This window comes from Mus pahari, chromosome 10 (genome assembly GCF_900095145.1).
Source record: "Mus pahari chromosome 10, PAHARI_EIJ_v1.1, whole genome shotgun sequence".
Taxonomy (NCBI): domain Eukaryota; kingdom Metazoa; phylum Chordata; class Mammalia; order Rodentia; family Muridae; genus Mus; species Mus pahari.
This window is the reverse complement of record NC_034599.1, coordinates 40,187,517-40,206,755: the sequence shown is the minus strand read 5'-3', so window position 1 is coordinate 40,206,755 and position 19,239 is coordinate 40,187,517. Positions and strand designations below refer to the sequence as shown.

The window sequence follows — 19,239 nt, the reverse complement described above, 5'->3', positions numbered from 1 at the left end:
TCTCTCTCTCTCTCTCTCTCTCTCTCTCTCTCTCTCTCTCTCATCTTTAACAAATGCCAGTAAATTCTTCTGGCTTCACTTTCAAGCCAGAAAACAAAATAAAGCTACTTCTTGCCATCTCTACTACAGACTGCTCTCACTTAGGTTACTGCTAACACCTACTAATGAGGCTCTCTGATCCTGTTCTGGTCCCTTCTACTCAACACAAAAGCTAGACTGAGCTTTGAAAATACTCATCAGCCCCCTCTAACGTATTCTACTCCATTTAACAAGAGTCTGGGTGACCGAACCCTCTACAAGATGCTCTATTAATTCTTTGACTCAAGCAGATTTCATTCTTGCCCTTCTTCCTTGCTTTACACACTGTCATCAAAGTATTCAGACCCTGGAGATTGAACTAGGTCCTTCTTCATAAACAACTTTTTCTCCTCTCATAAAGGAGGCTCAAGTTCACAGAAGTCAAAGTAATGAAAAGAAAGCCCAGATAGTGACAGGCCACACTCATCTGGTGAAGTGCTGGGTGTGGCAGTGAGTATAGAGAGGGCCCCATGACAGGAATGCTGTATGTTAATCCACAAGTTGACTTTGATGCACCAAATCAGAGTCCTCTCTCATCCTGAGATCCCAAAACAGCCACACAAGCCTGTGTCACCACGCATACTCAAAGAGGGACATGGATTAAATCAAGATGGGAACCTTCCAGCAAGGTGATAAACAACATTAATCAAGTCATCTAAAAAGCTCTACATTCAGACTTTCTTAAAAATACCAGGGTTTGCAGGCTGGAGAAATGGCTCAGAGGCTACAAGCACTGGCTGATCTTCCAGAGGACGTGGGTTCAATTCCCAGCACCCACATGGCAGCTCACAACCATCTGTAACTCCCATTCTAGGGGATCTGACGCCCTCACAAAGACATATATGCAATCAAATCACCAATGTACATAAAATAAAAATAGATAAATAAATTACTCTTTAAAATACCAGGGTTCATCAGAGAAGTTAAATTCAGGGTTCTGAGTCAAGAAACTTGAAAACCCCTTTATTTAGAAACAAAACAAAAGAACACCATAGGGTTTTGTTTTGTTTTAATTTTTTTTTTTTGGTTCGTTGCTTGCTTTTATTTGTTGGTTTGTTTTTTTGTCAGTCACTAGCTTACATGGTCCCCTTGAGAACACAATTCTACACCCATGAGATAAAGCTAAACCCCAGGAGCAGTGATATAGCTCAGCAGGTAAAGGAGCTGGCTCTCCTTTGATCCCTGAGACCTACATGGTAAAAGGAAAGAAACAACTCCCACAAGGTGTCCCCTGGCCCCCATGGGCTCACTAGAGAGGGCTGGAGAGAAGGCTCAGCAGTTAAGAGTACTTGTTGCTCTTACAGAGGATCTGGGTTTTGTTCCAATCTCCCACATGGTGGTTCACAACCATCTGTAACTCCAGTTGCAAGCAGTTAAATGCCCTCTTCTGACTTCTGCAAATACCAGGTGTACAGGTGTTATGCAGAATACACACAGCCAAATCAAGCTTATATTTTAAGAAAAAGAATCTAGAATTTTTTTCAAAAAAAAAAAAATCAAGTTGAGAATCGGTAGGCGTACCCTGAAACCCTGGTTCATACTTTCCTGTGCTGGCTTGCCTGTGTTGTTCTTGAGAGCGAAAGAGCCTTCAAATAGGCAGGAAGATAGAAAACACCAAAGAGAAGAAACAGGGCGCTTACCAGACACTCCGCACAGCGGACACAAAGCCTTGTCATGCAGTCATTGCTGTCCTCCTGGTCAGTGCTGTGGGAAGAACACAGAGCAAGCTCAGCTGTCACTGTCACCACAGGTGACCGTTCCAAGCTCAGGTATTGAAATCACATGAGTCTGGTGTTACAAACAACCCTTAAACAGAGTCATTAGGAAAAAGTCATAAATAAATGTGTATGAAGCACATATCAGAGCACATGTATGAGTCTATCAGAGCACTATGTAAATAGCAGCTGGTTGCCATCACACACACAGTACTGACCAGCAGCCTTGGTGGAGGCACCATGCTGGATGGGAAGAGAAGTAACAGAACCTGGTCTGTGGATGAGCTCCCAATCCCATGCCCAAGAGCTGTAAGAACTAGTGCGTACTATAACACAATACATAGTGGTCTAAGGTTAGCATGGACCTGCCATGCAGCAAAGCACAGGGAGGGACTAGTCCTCTGCTCGGGACTCAAGGAGTGCGATAGGAAGGGAACACTTCAGTTCAGTCCTGGAGGACAAGAAAGCTTCCAGACAAAGAAGAGAGGGAAGGGGGTGGTTCTAGGGATGTTGGGATGAAGCGAAAATGGATGGGCAAATTGATGGATGGGCAGGGAAACAGAGATACATGCATGCACACACATGAGTGACTACAGTGTATGTAGGAGAATAAAGCATAAGATGACTACAGAGAGGATGAGAGAACATGATGGAAACTATGATCAGACCACAGAGGGTTAAATATATGGTCCTTAGAAACTGACATTGAGATTTTCACCAATAGTTCTCTCTCTCTCCAGTAAATAAATACACACAGAGACAGAAAGAACACTTTGGAACTTCCCAAGGTAAGACTCCTTTCACAGACAAGGGGAAAGTCACATAATTATTTAGGCTATTTTATTTTGTTGAGACAGGGTTTCACTATGTATCCCTGGCTGGCCTGGAACTCACCATGTAAATCAGGCTGGTCTCGAACTCATGGCAATCTGCCTGCCTCCTAAATGCTTGGATTAAAGGTGTGTACCACCATGACAGTTACAGAGATTTAGTATAGGCTTTTGATCCTTTCAAAAAGTAAATCTTGGGCTGGAGAGATGGCTCAGAGGTTTAGGGCACCGGATGTTTTTTCAGAGGCCCTGAGTTCAATTCCCAGCAACCACATGGTGGCTCACAACCATCTGTAACGCAGTCTGGTGTCCTCTTCTGACCTGCAAGCATACATGCAGGCAGAACATTGTATACATAATAAATAAATAAATCTTTTTTTTAAGTAAATTTCATATGAGAAGTGGTGGTACACACCTTTAATCACAATACTTGGGAGGCAAAAGCAGGCAGGTTTCTGAGTTCAAGGCCAGCCTGGTCTAAAGAGCGAGTTCGAGGACAGCTAGGACTATACAGAGAAGAAACCCTGTCTCAAAAAAACAAACAAAAATAAGAAAGTAGACCTCTTCCTGGGAAACTAGTGGATTGTACCTGCTTGTTGGCAGAATGGAGGTTGATAAATGCTTTTGGTAACTGTGGTGGTTTGAGTAAGAATGGCCTCCACAGGCTCAGGTGTATGAATGCTTTGCTACCAGGGAATATCTCTTTGACTAGAAGGATTAGGAGATGTGACTTCCTTGGAGACAGTATGTCCATGCGGTGGGCTTTAAGGTTCCAAAAGCCCTTGCTGCCCCCTCTTTCCCTAAAGATTAGGACGTAGCAGCTGTCAACTCCCATGCCTACAATGACAGTGGACTAAGCCTCTGAAACTGTAAGCCAGCCCCCAATTAAGTAATTTCTCTTATTAGAGTCCCTTGGCCATTGCATATCTTCACAGCAGCAGAGCACTAAGACAATAACCACACTTATTTAACCCTTTCAGAACATCTGCTGACCAAGAACAGCACACACTCCTTTAAATTTCATTGCCCTTCAGGCTATTCTCAAAGCTTCCTTCATTGCTTATGAATATTCTGGTAGGAGACATTAGCTCATTGCCAAAAAAAATTGAAAGAGAAAAATATGACTTGGAACTCTATTTTAGTTTCCAGAGAACAAGACATGTGCTCGAATATACATGCAGAGCCCCAGTACTGTGTGGTATGAAGCCGTGTGAAGCCTAAGCGCCCTGTGTATCCTGCCCTCCGTGACATCACCCACACATGTCACTGTAGTCTTCCTCTGACACCCCTCATGGAACGACCGCGTTTGGAAGGAAATCTCAGCTGTGGACCAAACTTGAGCAGGGGAGGAGATGTGTGTGGATGTGGGATGTGGGAGCTGTCCTGGAGCAGGACTGTGAAAAGGCACAGGCTCGCCGCTGGGGACTTACTCATCGGAAACTTCAATGGAAGACTTCTTATAGCCAGACCTGCCCCTCTTCTGCACCCCTGCTGCCTTCCTCCCCATCCGCACCAGCAGCAGAATGACCACCACTGCCGAGGGGACGAAGACGAGGATGGAGAGAAGGGCCACAGAGGACAGCATGGTGCCGAACCCTGTAGGAAACACCAAGAAGGTACAAACACATCATCCATAACATAAAATTATAAGAAACATACACATACACACAGGATTCCATTGCCTACAAGTGACACATGGCTACCAATCCGTTCTTCTTCCAAGAGTCTGAAAGCACACATGGGGCAGGACACATGTTCATAAAAGCAGGAGTCCTAGTTTTCACACGATTTTAATTTAACAGATGATAAATATGGTTTTTTGTGATTAAAAAGGTCCTGATTATAAAGGATCTTCAACCAGGCTGTGGTGCTGTACACTGTTAATCCCAGCACTAGGAGGCAGAGGCAGGTGGATCTCCATCTGTCGAAGGCCAGTCTGGTGGTCTACAAAATAAGTTCTAAGACAGCCAGAGCTTTGTAGTGAGACTCTGACCAATAAATAAATAAATATCCTTCTACATACGGTTCATAGTACTCCACTATATTGAATCAATTAGCAAATTAATTCTCTAACTTTGAACATCCAACTTTGACTCTACAAGTTACATCAGGGTGGCCATCCGGGTGTTTTTCTCTGTCTTCTTAAGGTAAAATTGTAAAATAGAATTGTAAGATCAAAGGGAATAAAACTATAAATTCTATTACTAAACTGCCTTCTAGAAAAGTGAAATCTATTCCTACCAGCAGTATGATTACATAAATGTGATATATGATACGGGTTATTGTCAAACCAGATTACAAATATGACAAAGAAATCAGTGAGGAGGAAGGGAGAAAGGAGAAGGCAGGAGAGAGGGGAAGGCAGGAGAGAGGGGAAGGCAGGAGAGAGGGCAGAGCAGGCAGGAGAGAGGGGAAGGCAGGAGAGAGGGGAAGGCAGAGAGGAAGCAGAGGAGGGAGGGAAGCCCTAAGAAATGGTAGGGCATTTACAAGGACTCACAATGTATCTCTGTATCTTTGGTTCAAATCCAGTTTAAAACTCAAATAACCATTTAATAGTCACCAGAGATTTACACTGAAAAAAGCCACCCACAACCTCATCTCCACAGGAGAAGGAAACTGTTGCCTTTGTAAGTAAAAGAAATGTAATGCTGCCCATCCCTGGAGGGAACTCCCTGCTATGGAACAGTCACATAACTTATGGCAGGAACTTAACAGGGCCCCTAAAGGACTTCAACACATCGTCACCCTTCATTAACATGCAGGATTGCCCAACATTCCACAAGACATTTGGTCACTTGAAGACAATTAAAAAAGGCAGTGCAGAAGCTATGACAACATTGGAAGAGAATATTCAGTTTTCAAAAAGTACATCCTAATGGCTGGTGAGATGGTTCCCAGCTGTTCCCAGCGATTCCCACAAGCTGTCTTCTGACCTCTCTACACACGCTGCAGCATGCGTGCTCACATAACAACACACAAAATAAATTTTTAAAATGAATCTTAACAGGCATATGAAGACAACTTTGACACAGTGATCCTCTAAGTCAACTGGTAAGTTCCGGAAAGGGCCAGAGGAGTCACAGCATGAGAGGAGACTGGCAATAAGCAGCTTACCCCTTTCTGTGACCGTGAGCTCTGTTAGGGGGATATTATGGTACACGTCTGGAGGGTTCTTCACAGCACAGCTGAACGTCCCATTGTCCTTTAGAGTGGGGTTGCTGATGCTGATGGACGCATCCCCTTTGTAGACATTTCCGGCCCAGGAGATCCGGTCTCGGAATGTGCCCGCTGTGGTCGGGTACTGGAAAGACTGATAATGAAAAATCTAAGAAAGCAACATCATGAGAGACAAGGTTAACATGGAAAATGCAATGGAATGAAGAACCAAGTAGATCCAATGTTAAAAAGAACTGCATAAAAGGGCTTCTCTTCCCCTGGCTGTCTCTCGTTGTTGTTGTTGTTGTTTGATTTTAATGCTTTTCTCATCTCTACCTTAGAAAGACAGGTTAATAACTCTGGTCAGAAGGACTGACAGGCAAGTCTGGGATCTCAACCCTTACATCTCTTCTATGGCTTGAGAGATGGCTCGGTGGCTGAGAGCACTGGCCTTCCAGAGGACCTCAGATCAGTTCCAGTACCCACATCGGGCAGTTCCCAGTCACCTGCAGCTTCAACTCCATGAGAGACCACACTTCTGGCCTCTGAGGGCACCTACACACATGGGGTATGTGTGTGTGTGTGTGTGTGTGAGAGAGAGAGAGAGAGAGAGAGAGAGAGAGAGACAGAGACAGAGAGAGACAAAGAGACAAAGAGACAGAGAGACAAAGAGAGACAGAGAGACAGAGACAGAGACAGATAGACAGACAAAGAAACAGAAACAGACAGGCTGACTGACTGACAGATAGACAAACATCTAGAAAATAACTTTCTTCTAAACTCTCCCTAAAGCCCTCAAGTAATAACTCTCAGGTAAGGACAACTTCACTCTCCACAAAACAGTTCACAATATGGACAGATTCTCTTTTTCCTGAGTTTTAATTTATTTCTAATTGACAAATGATAATTGTGTCTATCTATGGAGCACAATGTGACTTTCCTGCATGATGCTGACAGCCGAGCTCATTCACTAAGCTACCTCTCCCTGGGATGTCTCATGTTGAGGAGCTGCCATGTCATTTGCTAACATAGCTGCATTGTTTACATTAGTAAATGTCCCTTTTCTCCAACCTGTGCCAATACTTATTATAATTTGTCTTTTTGAGATTTTATTTTTATTGTTTCTATTATGTGTGTATGGGTGTGCACACTTGAGTGTGGGTGCCCACAGAGGCCAGAGAGGGCATCAGATATCCTGCAGCTGGAGCTTCAGGCCACTGTGAGCCATCCAGTGTGGTGCGGGGAACTAGGTTCAGATCCTCTTTAAGAACAGTATATATTCTTAGCCACAAGCCATCTCTCCAGCCCCATAATTTGCCTATTTTATAATAGCTTTTCTGATAGTCTGTGAGGTGATAACTCATTACAGTTTTACTTTTATTTCCTTTATAATTGGAGACACTGAGTTTTCCATACACCTGTTGGTGTAAGGCACCACTAAACTTCCCATGATACATTAGACAGGCTCACAGGCTTAACTGTTAATAGTGCCCAAATAGGGAGGCAGCGCCCTAAGGTTACCCGAAGTCTGTTTATCATGGCTTTTACATGTTTACTCTCTTGGCCCTTACATCACCTCCAGAGCATAGCAGGCAGATGTAACTCTCCTGAACATATAGGAAGAAAAACAGGACCCAAACAACACCATGAAGCAAGTTACTCAAAGGCACACAGTTATCAAGTAACAAAAGGGAGATTTGTTTTTCTAAATCACTGGGCAGGTGTAACACAATCCAACCTCTCTCAAGTTATCTTCGATGACAGTTAACACAAGCCTCACGTCATAGGCCTGATAAGCATGCAATGAATATCTGCTGTATTAAGACGATACTGCTTTGGACTTGGTGACTGGACACTTGGTCCCTAAAGCACATATTTACCCTGAAGGTGTGACAGGCATATTCGACAAACAACACGACTATTATGCAAGGCAGGAGGCTTTCCTCTTTCTTTGTTTACTTGGTTCCTTCCCGCTTAGGACACCAAGCATCTCTAACCACCAAATTGCCCAATTTTTAAGAGCTATTCCTCAGAGAAGATGCTGAATCACTCAGTGGTTAATTTCATCAAGAATTCAGTCCACAAATACCTAGCACACATCCCATGTTCCAGGCATGACTGAACAGAACACAATGGCCGAGGCACAGCCATGGTCTCTGTTCTTATGGAGCGTATGTTTGGTAAGACAGCAAGAACTAATATATGTGTGACAAGTGCTCCAAGCGGGGAGAGAGAGGAGGCCTAACAAACCAACATGGTGCTGAGTGCCTCAACTCCCAGATACTTAATTAGGAGGCTGAGGCAGGGGGAGTGCTGTGAATGTGACCCCAGCCTAGATTATATACACTAAATCCAAAAACAAACTGAGGCACAGAGCAAAACCTTGTGTCTAAAAAACAAGGCCTCTCATTGATCATCAAGATAAAAAGCTTAAAACTTCCTCACCGACCTTCCAGGTGGATGTAACTCATGAATTACTACACGTTAAGTTAGTGAGCCGCAATTCTCGATCCCTTACAAGCCTGGCAAACCACACCACTGCACCCTTGAGTTACCAGAGTCTTAAATGCCCTTAATTCTAATTCAGATGAGCCTGCAGCCTCCCAGAACAGTACTCTCAGAGAAGGTCCGTCTGCATATAAGGTTTCTGACCCAAGAAGCTCCTGTTGCTCACTCTGCCCTACTTTTAGACAAGGAAGCAGAGCCAAATAAGGTCAGCCATAGCTTCCTGACAGCCCAGAATAAAGCGAACTATGTTAAATCTAAAGCAACAGGAGCCTTGACTGCAGTCCTGTTTCCTTCACTACAATACCTACCCCGCTCCACACCAGGCACTCAGTAACAGCTCCGAGTGCACGACTCAAAGCACGGTCACTTAGATGAAAGGGAATTCTTTTTCCAAAGAGGGAAAATAGGCTAAAGAACACTTTCTAAAATCCAGTCTAGGGACAGTGACATGGCCCAGTGAGCTATGGCACATGGCAAGTGGAGTGCATATACAAAGAAATAAATAGATAAATAGAGAAAGAAAGAGAAAGAAAGTAAGAAAGAAAGAAAGAAAGAAAGAAAGAAAGAAAGAAAGAAAGAAAGAAAGAAAGAAAGAAAGAAAGATCCAATTTATATGTGGCTATGGCACATTCTTTTTTAACAATTTTTTAAATTATTTTATATGTATGGGTATTTTGCCTGCAATGTATGTCTGTGTATAGTGCATGACATACCCACGGAGGTCAGAGCGGGGTGTCTGATCTCCCTGGAACTGGAGTTACAGGATATTGTGAACCATGGTGTGGGTGCTGAGAACAGAACTGAACCCAGGTTCTCTGGAAGAACAGCCAGTGCTCTTACTTGCTGAGCCATTTCTTCAGCCCCAATTCAGATACATTCTTAAATAGCATCCATCCTAAACCAAGGCGACTGATGGAACTATAAAGAGAAAGGGTTTTTACAGCACTGTAATCTCTAATTAAACACCTATAATGGAATTTGAACCATAAATATGTTTTATGTATGTGATTAAACTATATTGCTTCTAATATCACAAGGCCATCTGTCACCAGTGACATCTGTCACCAGTACAAGGTGCCACTACTTCCTTCAGTACAAGGTGCCACCACTTCCTTCAAGGGCAGCTATATAAATCACTGCAGACGTTTACATGGCCAGAGGAAAAGCCAAGATAAATCTGCAATGTGGATTCTCAGACAGACACACCCACTGAGGCAGCAACATCGGAGTAGCTCTCAGAGAAAGGATGTCTATGATGTGAGTGGGGAATTTCTCCAGCCCACATCTCCATGCCCTTTTTAGTATATCAGATCTAAAACGAAGCTGTAACACCACACAGAAGGAAACAACAAGATAACAAAATTAAACCACATTTCCTCTTGGTTTCTAACCATTTTTTTTCTTTGAAGGTAATGCACAAAAGTCTTACATGTCAGAGTAAAAGGCTCTGTGTAATTAAGCAAATATCATATAAGGCATAAGCGTGGCTCATTCCAAAGGTCTAAAAGTTTCTCTTATTTCTTTTTTTTTTTCTAGGTTTAACTGTATTTCGGGTATGTGTGTGCACACCCATGTGTGTGAGTGTGTATGTGTGTGAATGCATGTGTGTGATTGTGTATGGGTGTGTGTGTGTGTGTGTGTGTGTGTGTATACGCACGTGTGTGAGTGTATGCCTGTGAGTGTGTTTCGGGGGGGTGTGAGCATGTAGGAGCACTAGTGCTATGTGGTACATGTGGAAGTCAGAAGACAACTTTTGACTTCCTCCATGGGTCTCGGGCACAGAGCTCGGGTCACCAGACTTGCACAACAGACGCTTTTACCCCTTTCTTCCTTTAAATGTATATCACATTCATTTCAAACCTGCTTTGTTGTTGAGAGATGGCCTTGATTTCCTAATCTTCCTACCTCACCAATATTGAGATTACAGGTGTGTGTCACCCTGCCAGGCACTCAAGGGAACACTCTGGAAAGTCCACACTTACAGACTCTGTGCGGCTGCTGCTGGGAGGGCGGTATGTCCAGTCTATGGTCAGCTTGTCGGTGACATCTGAAGACGACTTGAAGGTGCACTTCAACTTGATCTTCTCTCCCACATATCCTCGGACATGAGCATCTGCACTTATCTCCAAGGAGAGGACTATATGCACACCTAATGAGAGCAAGGCCATTCACTTTGTTGGATTACCCAAATGTGAACATGCAAGATGCTTTGTACCATTTTTAGTGATCTCTCCAAAAGGCCAGAGCCATCAATGTATTTTCAGCCAAATCCACAAAGAAGAAGGAACTAACATCTAATAATCTTGAATAACATTTTTTAACATTTTATAGCCTTAAATCATAGTAAACAATTGGGCAAAAATTAAAACCTACCCACACTAGCATTTTGCAAATCACAGGTTTGTAGTTAAATTAAATACAAGCAAGTAAGTGTTGCCCAATAACAAGAGGGCAAAAATACCCACCCCTGCCATTCTGTGCCCTCCCCACAACCCCACCACATACACGCTCCAGGAATACAGCAGCTTTCATGAGGTCTATAAGACGCAACCAAACACAGTATGGTCCCAGCATGAAGCCACTATGTCTCAGCCAGTAGCAAAATGAAGATAGAAAATACAAATAGGAAAGTTATTTTTAAAACTGTCCAAAAAGGGTCTATCTAGTCTTTCTTTGCTCTTCCTCCTCTTCCTCTTCCTCTTCCTCCCCCTCCTCCTCCCTTCCTCTTCCTCTTCTTTTTAAAGAATACTTTATTTGTATTATTTTTAATCATGTGTATGTGTGTTTCTATCCTCACATAGGTACATCCACACGAGTGCTGGTGCCCATGAAGGCAAGAGGCATTATCCCTGGAGCTAGTTACAAGTGCTTGTCAGTTGTGAGACATGGGAACTGAACTCTGGTCCTTTGGAAGAACTCCAAATGGTTGATCCTTCTCTCTAACACCTCTTCTTCCTCCTCTTTCTCCTCCTCTTCTTTCTCTCTTCTTCCTCTTCCTTCTTGAGACAAGGCCTTGCTATGTCACCCGGTCTGGCCTAAACTGACAGTCCTCTTGACTCAGCCTTCTAAATTCTGAGATTACAGGCAGGTACCACCACACCCAGCTATGCTCCCTCTCCTAAAGCTGGTTAATGAATCACACATCTATTAAAAGTAAATTGTGAAGGGTTGGCAGGAAGAGCACCTGCCTTAACTTGGAAAGCCCTAGGTTCTGTGCTTAACATAAAAAAAGTAAATTATAGAGAGGAAAAAAATATAATCGAATGTGTTCTACAATGCAAAAGTAAGATATAATTTTTAAAGCCTACAGAGTGTGGTCTTTCCAAAACCATTCATTCCAATTTTGACATTCCATCTCGCCACAAGAAAGAAAGAAAAAAAGACAGACAGACAGACAGACCTGGCACTTTCTTCCAACAGATCCTCTGTGATGTTGGGGAATCAGTGAATAAAAATATACCCCCCACCGGAGAGCCGTGTTTTAGGAAATTAAAAGACTATCCTTTGTTTTTCCTGCTTCCTACTCTGACTCACTAAGCCAAGGTTCTTCTGGTAGTCAAAGCCAAAGACCTCAGCATGATTTCAGAAAAGAGCAATTCCACCCAGTGGTCCCCTGTCACAGGCAGGACAGTGTAAGGACTGAACACAAGTCAGAAGCTCCAGGTTCAAACCCCAGCCCAGTGGCTGGCTCTGAGCAGCTCAGCAAAACTCCTTCAGTTTGCGCATCCTGGCAGAAATGGAGGACACAAGTCACTGTGAGGATTAAATGAGTTAAAACACGTACAACACCCAGAAAGTCGACCTACCTCCAGCAGCGCCCCACGCCTGCCTGCTGAGATGGCCTCCTGTCTCTCCTACAGGCTTTGACCTTTCCTACCGCTGGCATTTCTGAGTCATTGTCCCAGTGCCTGTACCTCTGGCAGCTTTGAGTCATTTTCTCACTCCTCTCTGGACAATCTAGTCTGGTCACATTCCTCCTGAAAGGAGGAGCCCAAGACAGAGCTCACTAATAAGGCCTTTAATAAGAATCTGGTCCATCTCAAAAATGATGGCCATCTGGTTCCTCACATAGCACTCTTTCTGACTGCCACGCGAAATTTGCCCCTTCTTCTATGCCCCTGCAAATGCTCATTTCTCTGCCAGAAGAATTTCCATTCTCAAGCTCTAACTTCTGACCCACGAACAAGAAGAAAAATCCTAGTCAGTCCTGGAGAGTCGGGTCTAAAACCCGAATGGTAGAATGAACCTACAAATTACATGTGCCCCTCATCCTATGGTTATAGCTATAACATAAATACAACATAGAGCTTGAAGGAGTAGATTTGAACATGGCCAGAACAGCACCAAGCTCTAGCACGTCTGACTTCTGATAAGGGCTGGGTCACACACAGTTCCTTAACCTGTTCGGGCTTCCATTGCTGTATTTGGCGAATGGAAAGAATAACCCTCCTAGGATCACTGTAAACATCCACTATGCTGTGTAGGGCTCTGTGTCCTCTCCCTAGCACAATACATAAACGAACATGAATAAACACACATAGAATGCTTAGTAGCATTCTTACAATAAAAACTTTTAACAAATATTAACTATTATTATTGAAGTGGGCAACACACATACTAGAAAGCCTGAACTAATTCCCTACTGGGCTGTGGATTAAAATCTAAAGAGAAACAGTCTTTCTCAGACACCTGCCAATGACACTGTACCCCTTGCCCTGTGCCTGGAGTGCCCAGTCATTTTCTGAAGATCCTGTTTCCTTTCACAGCTCAATGCTTTTCTTAGTACATGACTTGTCTGGGAAGATCTCCCCATTCTTACCATTATGCTGGAGTTGCTCCCCACTACACCCCAATATCCAAACACCTTCACCACCGCTCACATACCAGCCCACTTTGTGATGGGCTCCCCAAATTCCCTGAAGTTCTCTGCTCTCCCTCCAAAGTTCCTCTAACACAGTACCACCCAAACCCATGTGCCATGACCACACTTGATTTATAAATGCCATTTCCTCCATGAAATGCAAGCACCATCAGGGCAAAACTCCAGAGGGAGGGAGGCGGGCAGAGAGAAACTAGTAACTAGTTACTAGTGTAAGAACACGTGTGCACTGCTCACTCATTCTCTCCCTATCACCTTCTTTATGCAATTTTCAATGCCTCCCTCCACGCTTCTGTCTGCACCCATTCAGGAAAAGATCAGTTCTGAATAATCACTTCTAGACTGGGCTGGTATACTGAAGGAGGAAAAATATATCACACAAATGCACAGACAGTTCCCACAAGAAATTAATGCTAGAGGGAGAAAGGTGTCAAGAATGACTCTCAGTTTCTACTCAGAAAAGCCACTCACTGAAAGAGGGGAAACCGGCCATGAATCTGACTCAGGGTAAGTTTACGTGTCTTTGATACCTAAGGGATAATGTCAAAGAACAGCATGTCAGGGGTCAGCAACCTACAACCCATGACTCAAGTGGAAGCAGATGGCTTTCATGAGAAAGGAACTAACTCATAATAATTAGGTGTCACCCTGCTATCTGCTCCATGGGTAACCCAGATTGTCTAAACCAATCAGTCTCTCCCCTGATCACACAGGAAATAGCTAAAACACTTCAACCTTTAGGGAAACGGAATTGTATTAGAATGCCACCACATTGGTTTGTTTGGCTGCTTTTGCACACCTGGCAGAAACTGAAAAGTGGCAGAGAACAGCTGCCCACACACCCTAAACGTTTACTCTCATTCCATTACTGGAAACGGCTGCCAATACCTGCTTTAGAGCTAACACAAGATCTGTCGTTCCTCCAGTCAGCTCCCCACCCAGTCTCCACACTTCTCTCTCTCCTTTCCCTCCTTTCTCTTTTTCTTGCTGCCTTTTCTCCCTCCGTTTCTCTCTTCCTTTCCCCTCTCCTTCTCTTGTCTCCATATTTCTTTCTCTCAAATCCCTTCTTTAAAAATCTCTCTACTCCTATGTTACAGCCATTCAAATCTTCCCCCATCTCTCTAATCCTATGTTACAGCCATTCAAATTTTCCCCCACTTTAGCACAATATCCTTTCAGACATTTAATTTTTGTTTTATTTTTATTTCGTTTCTTGAGACAGGATCGTGCTATGTAGCCAAAGCTAGTCTAGCCTCCAGCACTCCATTCTTCTGCCCCAGCATTCCAAGTGATGGGATCACCATGTTCTGGCTTGATATTTATTCTGGCCAAGTAAAACCAGCCACAACCATAAAAATACCATGAAAATTAACAAAAACATTTAATGAAAAATACAAATCACATACTAATAAAAATAATGTTAGAACTGAAAGAAATATGACAAAATCAAAGGCACTGACTTTATACATCCAAATTGCAAATCTTCCCATCTTAAATTTACATATTGACATTACATGAAAAGGTGTAATACTGGGCTCTCCACCATTATCGCTTCCCTTCCTCCCTTTCCTCCTTCTCTTTTTTTTTTTTCAGACAGGGTCTCCTGTTTCTCAGGTTTGATTCATATTCACTATGCAGCCAAGGATGACCCTGAACTTCTGGCGCTCCTTCCTCCACTTCCCCAGAGCTACATCCCCATACCCCCAGTCTATCATTTCTATATACTTAGCCAACTGAAACAAGCAGAATCAGACTTAAAACTTAAGGCCAATTCAAACATGACAACAATGTAAGGGTTTTCAGTCTCTGAAGAGGGATGGCGAGTAAACACTAGTGAGAAAGCAAAGCCCACCACCCGCAATTCAAAAGAGACAAAATGAACCAACAGACAACCAACCAGACAGAGCACCACAAATACACCACGTGAAGAGAGCTACTCACAAAGGGGAGTGCCTGGTTCACTTTGTATTAAGTGCCCAGAATAGACAAAAGTTTAAAAAGGCAGATTGGTGGTTTCCAGAGCCTGTGGGGAGGTCAGAATGGATATGGGATTTCTCTTTTGGGTGATAAAAATGTTCCAGAAGTGTTTGTAATGATGATTGTACACTATGCATACTAAAAATTACTGAACCGTATTTTAGTGAATGAATAAGCCTGTGAACCTTTATTTTTTATTTTATGTGTCTGGGACTTCTGCCTTCATCTGCAGCACTTGCATGTCTGGGGTCCATGAAGGCCAAGGAGGATATCTGATTCCCTGGGATTGGAGTTACAAATCATAGTAAGTCATGACGTCAACTGTGGGGCTCAAACCAGAGTCCTACAGAAGAGCGGCAAGTGCTCTTAATCACTGAACCAGCTCTTCAGAACCCTGGTTTGTTTTAAAGGCAAAATGTAAATCTATTCAAGGAAACCTGGAAGAGTGCGTGAGGAGTATCAATCTATATCTTTAATAGGTTTACACACAGTGATCAGTAACTTTAAAACTCTTAATAGAATGTGTCCACACTTGTACAGACCAGAGGCAACTCTATTGAGTTAGTTCTCTCCTTCCACCTGTATGTAGAGTCTGAAGATGGAACCAGGTCTTTAGGTTATCAAAGCAAGCACCTTTACCTACTGATGTCACCAGCCCTCCAGAATTCATTTGAACCATTGGTTTTGCTAGATTTGGCACCTGTTCTTATATGTGAAATGACACTAGATCTACAAAAAGACACAATTTCTAGGATCTTTTTTTTTTTCTCATTGGGACAATATATGGACATTTCTCCCCTCACAGCCCTGATGTGTGTGTGTGTGTGTGTGTGTGTGTGTGTGTGTGTGTATAAGTTTATATGAGGTGACAGTAGCCTTGGCTCTGTTGTAAAAAGAACTCAGAGGGAAAACTGGACATTTATGATGACATAGGTAGCTGGGAGGGATCAGGGAGTGTGCTGGCAACATGCAGATTAGTCACCAGACACCAGATAAATAAAAACCTCCTCGCCTTACCTGATGAGACTCAGCCACCTAATAGTTACACAATATTAAAGACCCCTTTCAGAAATGTCCATTATTTTCAGGGAAATGTTATAATACAACAATTCATTCTAATACTAGCTATACCAGTATTCTATTTCTTAGGAAGACACACACACACTCATCAAGACAATATTCGCACTTCAAAATGAAGCTAATTAGTTTGGATTGAAATCTAGAAATTGGAATAGCATGAAAGTAAAATTATCCAAACCTTACAATAGTGTCATCATGTCAACACTGTAGTGACAATAGTTAAAAGATTCAAGTTTCAAAAGAATGGCTCTGACTTTTCTTACACTTCAGAATGTTTAGAAAGTCCTAAGGTGCCTTTTCTTCAGCAATATGCCTGCCATAAGAAAATTCACACTATAGCCCTTGTCTAAAATGCTTCATTTAAAAGCCCCTGAAATAAAATCACTAAGTCATGGTTTTCCTTTTTATCCTCTTCTTCTTTCTTCCTTTTCTTTCCTTTTTTTTTTTTTTTTTTTTCCCCTAGCCCTGATTGTGTCTCTCAAAATAACTGGAACACGAATTGCCCGTTTCCGACCGGGGTGTAACAGCAACGCAGAACCCTGGCGCACAAGCACAGAGAATCCCACAAGAGCGGTGAGTGTCCGCCAAGCCTGCGCTCGCTCGCTCGCTGTGGTTTCCTCGTGGCATCCCCAAGGCGGTGTCAAGTCTCACAAGGTGGTCGGGCTCCGGGAGCGGAGGGGAACCAACTCTCCGCAGTGGGAGGTGCTAGCCGGGAAAGAACACCACCCCACACCCCTCCTTCCCTTCCTTCCTTCCTTCGCAGAAGCCGAGCGGGGGGTTTCCTGAGACCCCCCAACCCGGAACCGGAAAAGCGACCATCTTTCCTGACCCCCCCCCGGCCGGAAGTGGAGTCCAGCCAGCTAGCGCACTCACCCTGGACGACTAGGATGCTCAGCAGTGGAAAGAGAGCGCAGCCACGGCCTCCTACTGTTCCTCTTGCCTGCTGCATCCCGACAGCTCTTCCGACACTTACACACCCTCTTTACGCCTCCCGGGGACCATGCAGGTGGTGCCGGAAGTGATGTCATGTCGGGAGTCACCTTTGAAAGAGCCGTCCGGGACCCAACCTCAATCAGGGACAAGGATCGTTACTAGAATCGTACCTGGTTACCCTGATCAGCGGGTCTTTGACTCTCAGAAGGATCAGATTGCGCTCTTCTGCTTCAAATTGGCTACAGACTGGGAAAACAGTTTTATTTTTATGGGATTTCAGGAGACCAGGGTCGATCCTCCGACTGCAATCCAGACGTTATTTCTCTAGAGTATCTAAGTTGAACCCTCACAAAAGATTCTCATACATTTGAAGTTCAGTAAAACGTAGGCGACGGGGCTGGAGAGATGGCTCAGCGGTTAAGAGCACCAACTGCTCTTCTGAAGGTTCTGAGTTCAAATCCCAGCAACCACATGGTGGTTCATAACCATCCCTAACAAGATCTGATGCCCTCTTCTGAGGTGTCTGAAGACAGCTACAGTGTACTTACATATAATAAATAAATAAATAAATCTTAAAAAAAAAAAAAAAAAGTAGGCGACCATACAAGATCAGAATAAATATATCGTTATTGGGTCCTTTGGTAAATACGTGCAAGCATCGTCATTTGTGTTCCTTTTAATGTAGCCATTATATCATCCAGAATTGGATGTTTATTAAATGACTGCAGTGACAGTGATGATGACATCATTACGGCGTGTATTAGAGGTGAAGGGGAACTTGGGTTTGTGTATCTTTGCTTTGTAAAAGTAAGGATATTATTACAGTACTTGACGTGAAATGAGACAGTCTAACATGCTCTGAAAGAAAAGGTGGGAAAGAACCCTGCTTTACTGATGTAATCACTCAATTCTCCTGGACCCGCCATGGTTAATAAAAGTAAAGGGGAATAAAAAGCCTCAGCTTTTGGAAATATTTCATAGCTGACATTTTTCAACTGGCATACTTTACTAGACATGAAAGCCGGTAGTTTTTTCTGTAAGAGTAGAAAAACAAATATCCTTGTTTCTAAAGTTCCCAAACTAAGCCAGGATGGATGGCAAAAGCCTGTAAATCCAAGATCTGCAAGGCTGAGGCAGAAGGACTAAGGACAACCTGGACGTGAGTAGTAAGACTCAGATAAGGATTAGGTCCAAGAAATGAGTCTTCCAAATGTGTGCTATCATTTCGTCCATTTCCCAGCTCTCCAAAGCAATGTGTAAAGTCTATAGAAATAATATAAAACTACTAGAAATTAACTTCATCAATTAATGATTGCTCTGCGTGTCTGACTCTACTGTGTCTACTAAGAAAACTTGAGCAAAGATAAACATCTTCCCTTGTTTCCCATTAACTGCTGTTGTGAAATTTGCAGATTTGTGTGTAAGCAAATAATAAAAACCATAATTCTTTATTACTAAGGGTTTATTTACACAGTGATTCAGGCATAATAAAAATAAGTTACAATACAAATGTACTCTTAGGAAGGAGACACTGAACAAGAACTTGATACCCCATGAGTATTCAAACAAGACACAAGCTGCAAGTTCCCTGGAGACATTCTCTGTGAGTTTTTAACTACTTCATTACAAGTATGAAATATACACAGGTCATCTGTTTAAAGAAATATCCAGTTGTTATATTCACAAGAGAAAATATAGATCTAATCTGTACCTTCAAAACTAGGTATCAAAATTTTAGACCAGGTATGGTGNAACATGCCCTTATGCCTAGCACTAGGGAAGCAGAGGCAGTGGGATCTCTGAGTTCAAGGACAGCCTGGTCTACAAAATGAGTTCCAGGATAGACAGAGCTATATAGTGAGACCCTGTCTTAATTTTTAAGAGAGAGAAGGGGAGGGAGAGAAATAAGAACAAAACCTTTTTTAGGCATTATTAAAAGCAGAACAAGATGTATAGAATGGATTTCAAGACCAAAATCTATATTTAAATTATGCCAATTTGTTTGTAAAGACTGGGTAAAATATCAAGATCCAATATGTAGAAATAGAATCTGTTGGAAATTCCAGTTTGTTAAAAAGAAATA

At 42.9% G+C, this 19,239-nt stretch overlaps 1 protein-coding gene across 1 annotated transcript in view; it reads right to left on the bottom strand.

The window, feature by feature from the left end:
* The window catches only part of Mpzl3 (myelin protein zero like 3), a 21,620-nt gene extending 4,410 nt beyond the window's left edge, over nucleotides 1–17,210 (bottom strand). Inside the window, exons 1-5 of the mRNA XM_021208000.2 lie at nucleotides 17,097–17,210; nucleotides 10,270–10,436; nucleotides 5,738–5,948; nucleotides 4,054–4,219; nucleotides 1,719–1,782 (exon numbers count right to left, since the gene is read on the bottom strand). Coding sequence (XP_021063659.1) covers nucleotides 1,719–1,782; nucleotides 4,054–4,219; nucleotides 5,738–5,948; nucleotides 10,270–10,436; nucleotides 17,097–17,172 — 684 coding nt within the window. The 5' untranslated portion in view covers nucleotides 17,173–17,210. The remainder of the gene's footprint in view (nucleotides 1–1,718; nucleotides 1,783–4,053; nucleotides 4,220–5,737; nucleotides 5,949–10,269; nucleotides 10,437–17,096) is intronic.
* Between the last annotated feature and the right edge of the window lie 2,029 nt (nucleotides 17,211–19,239).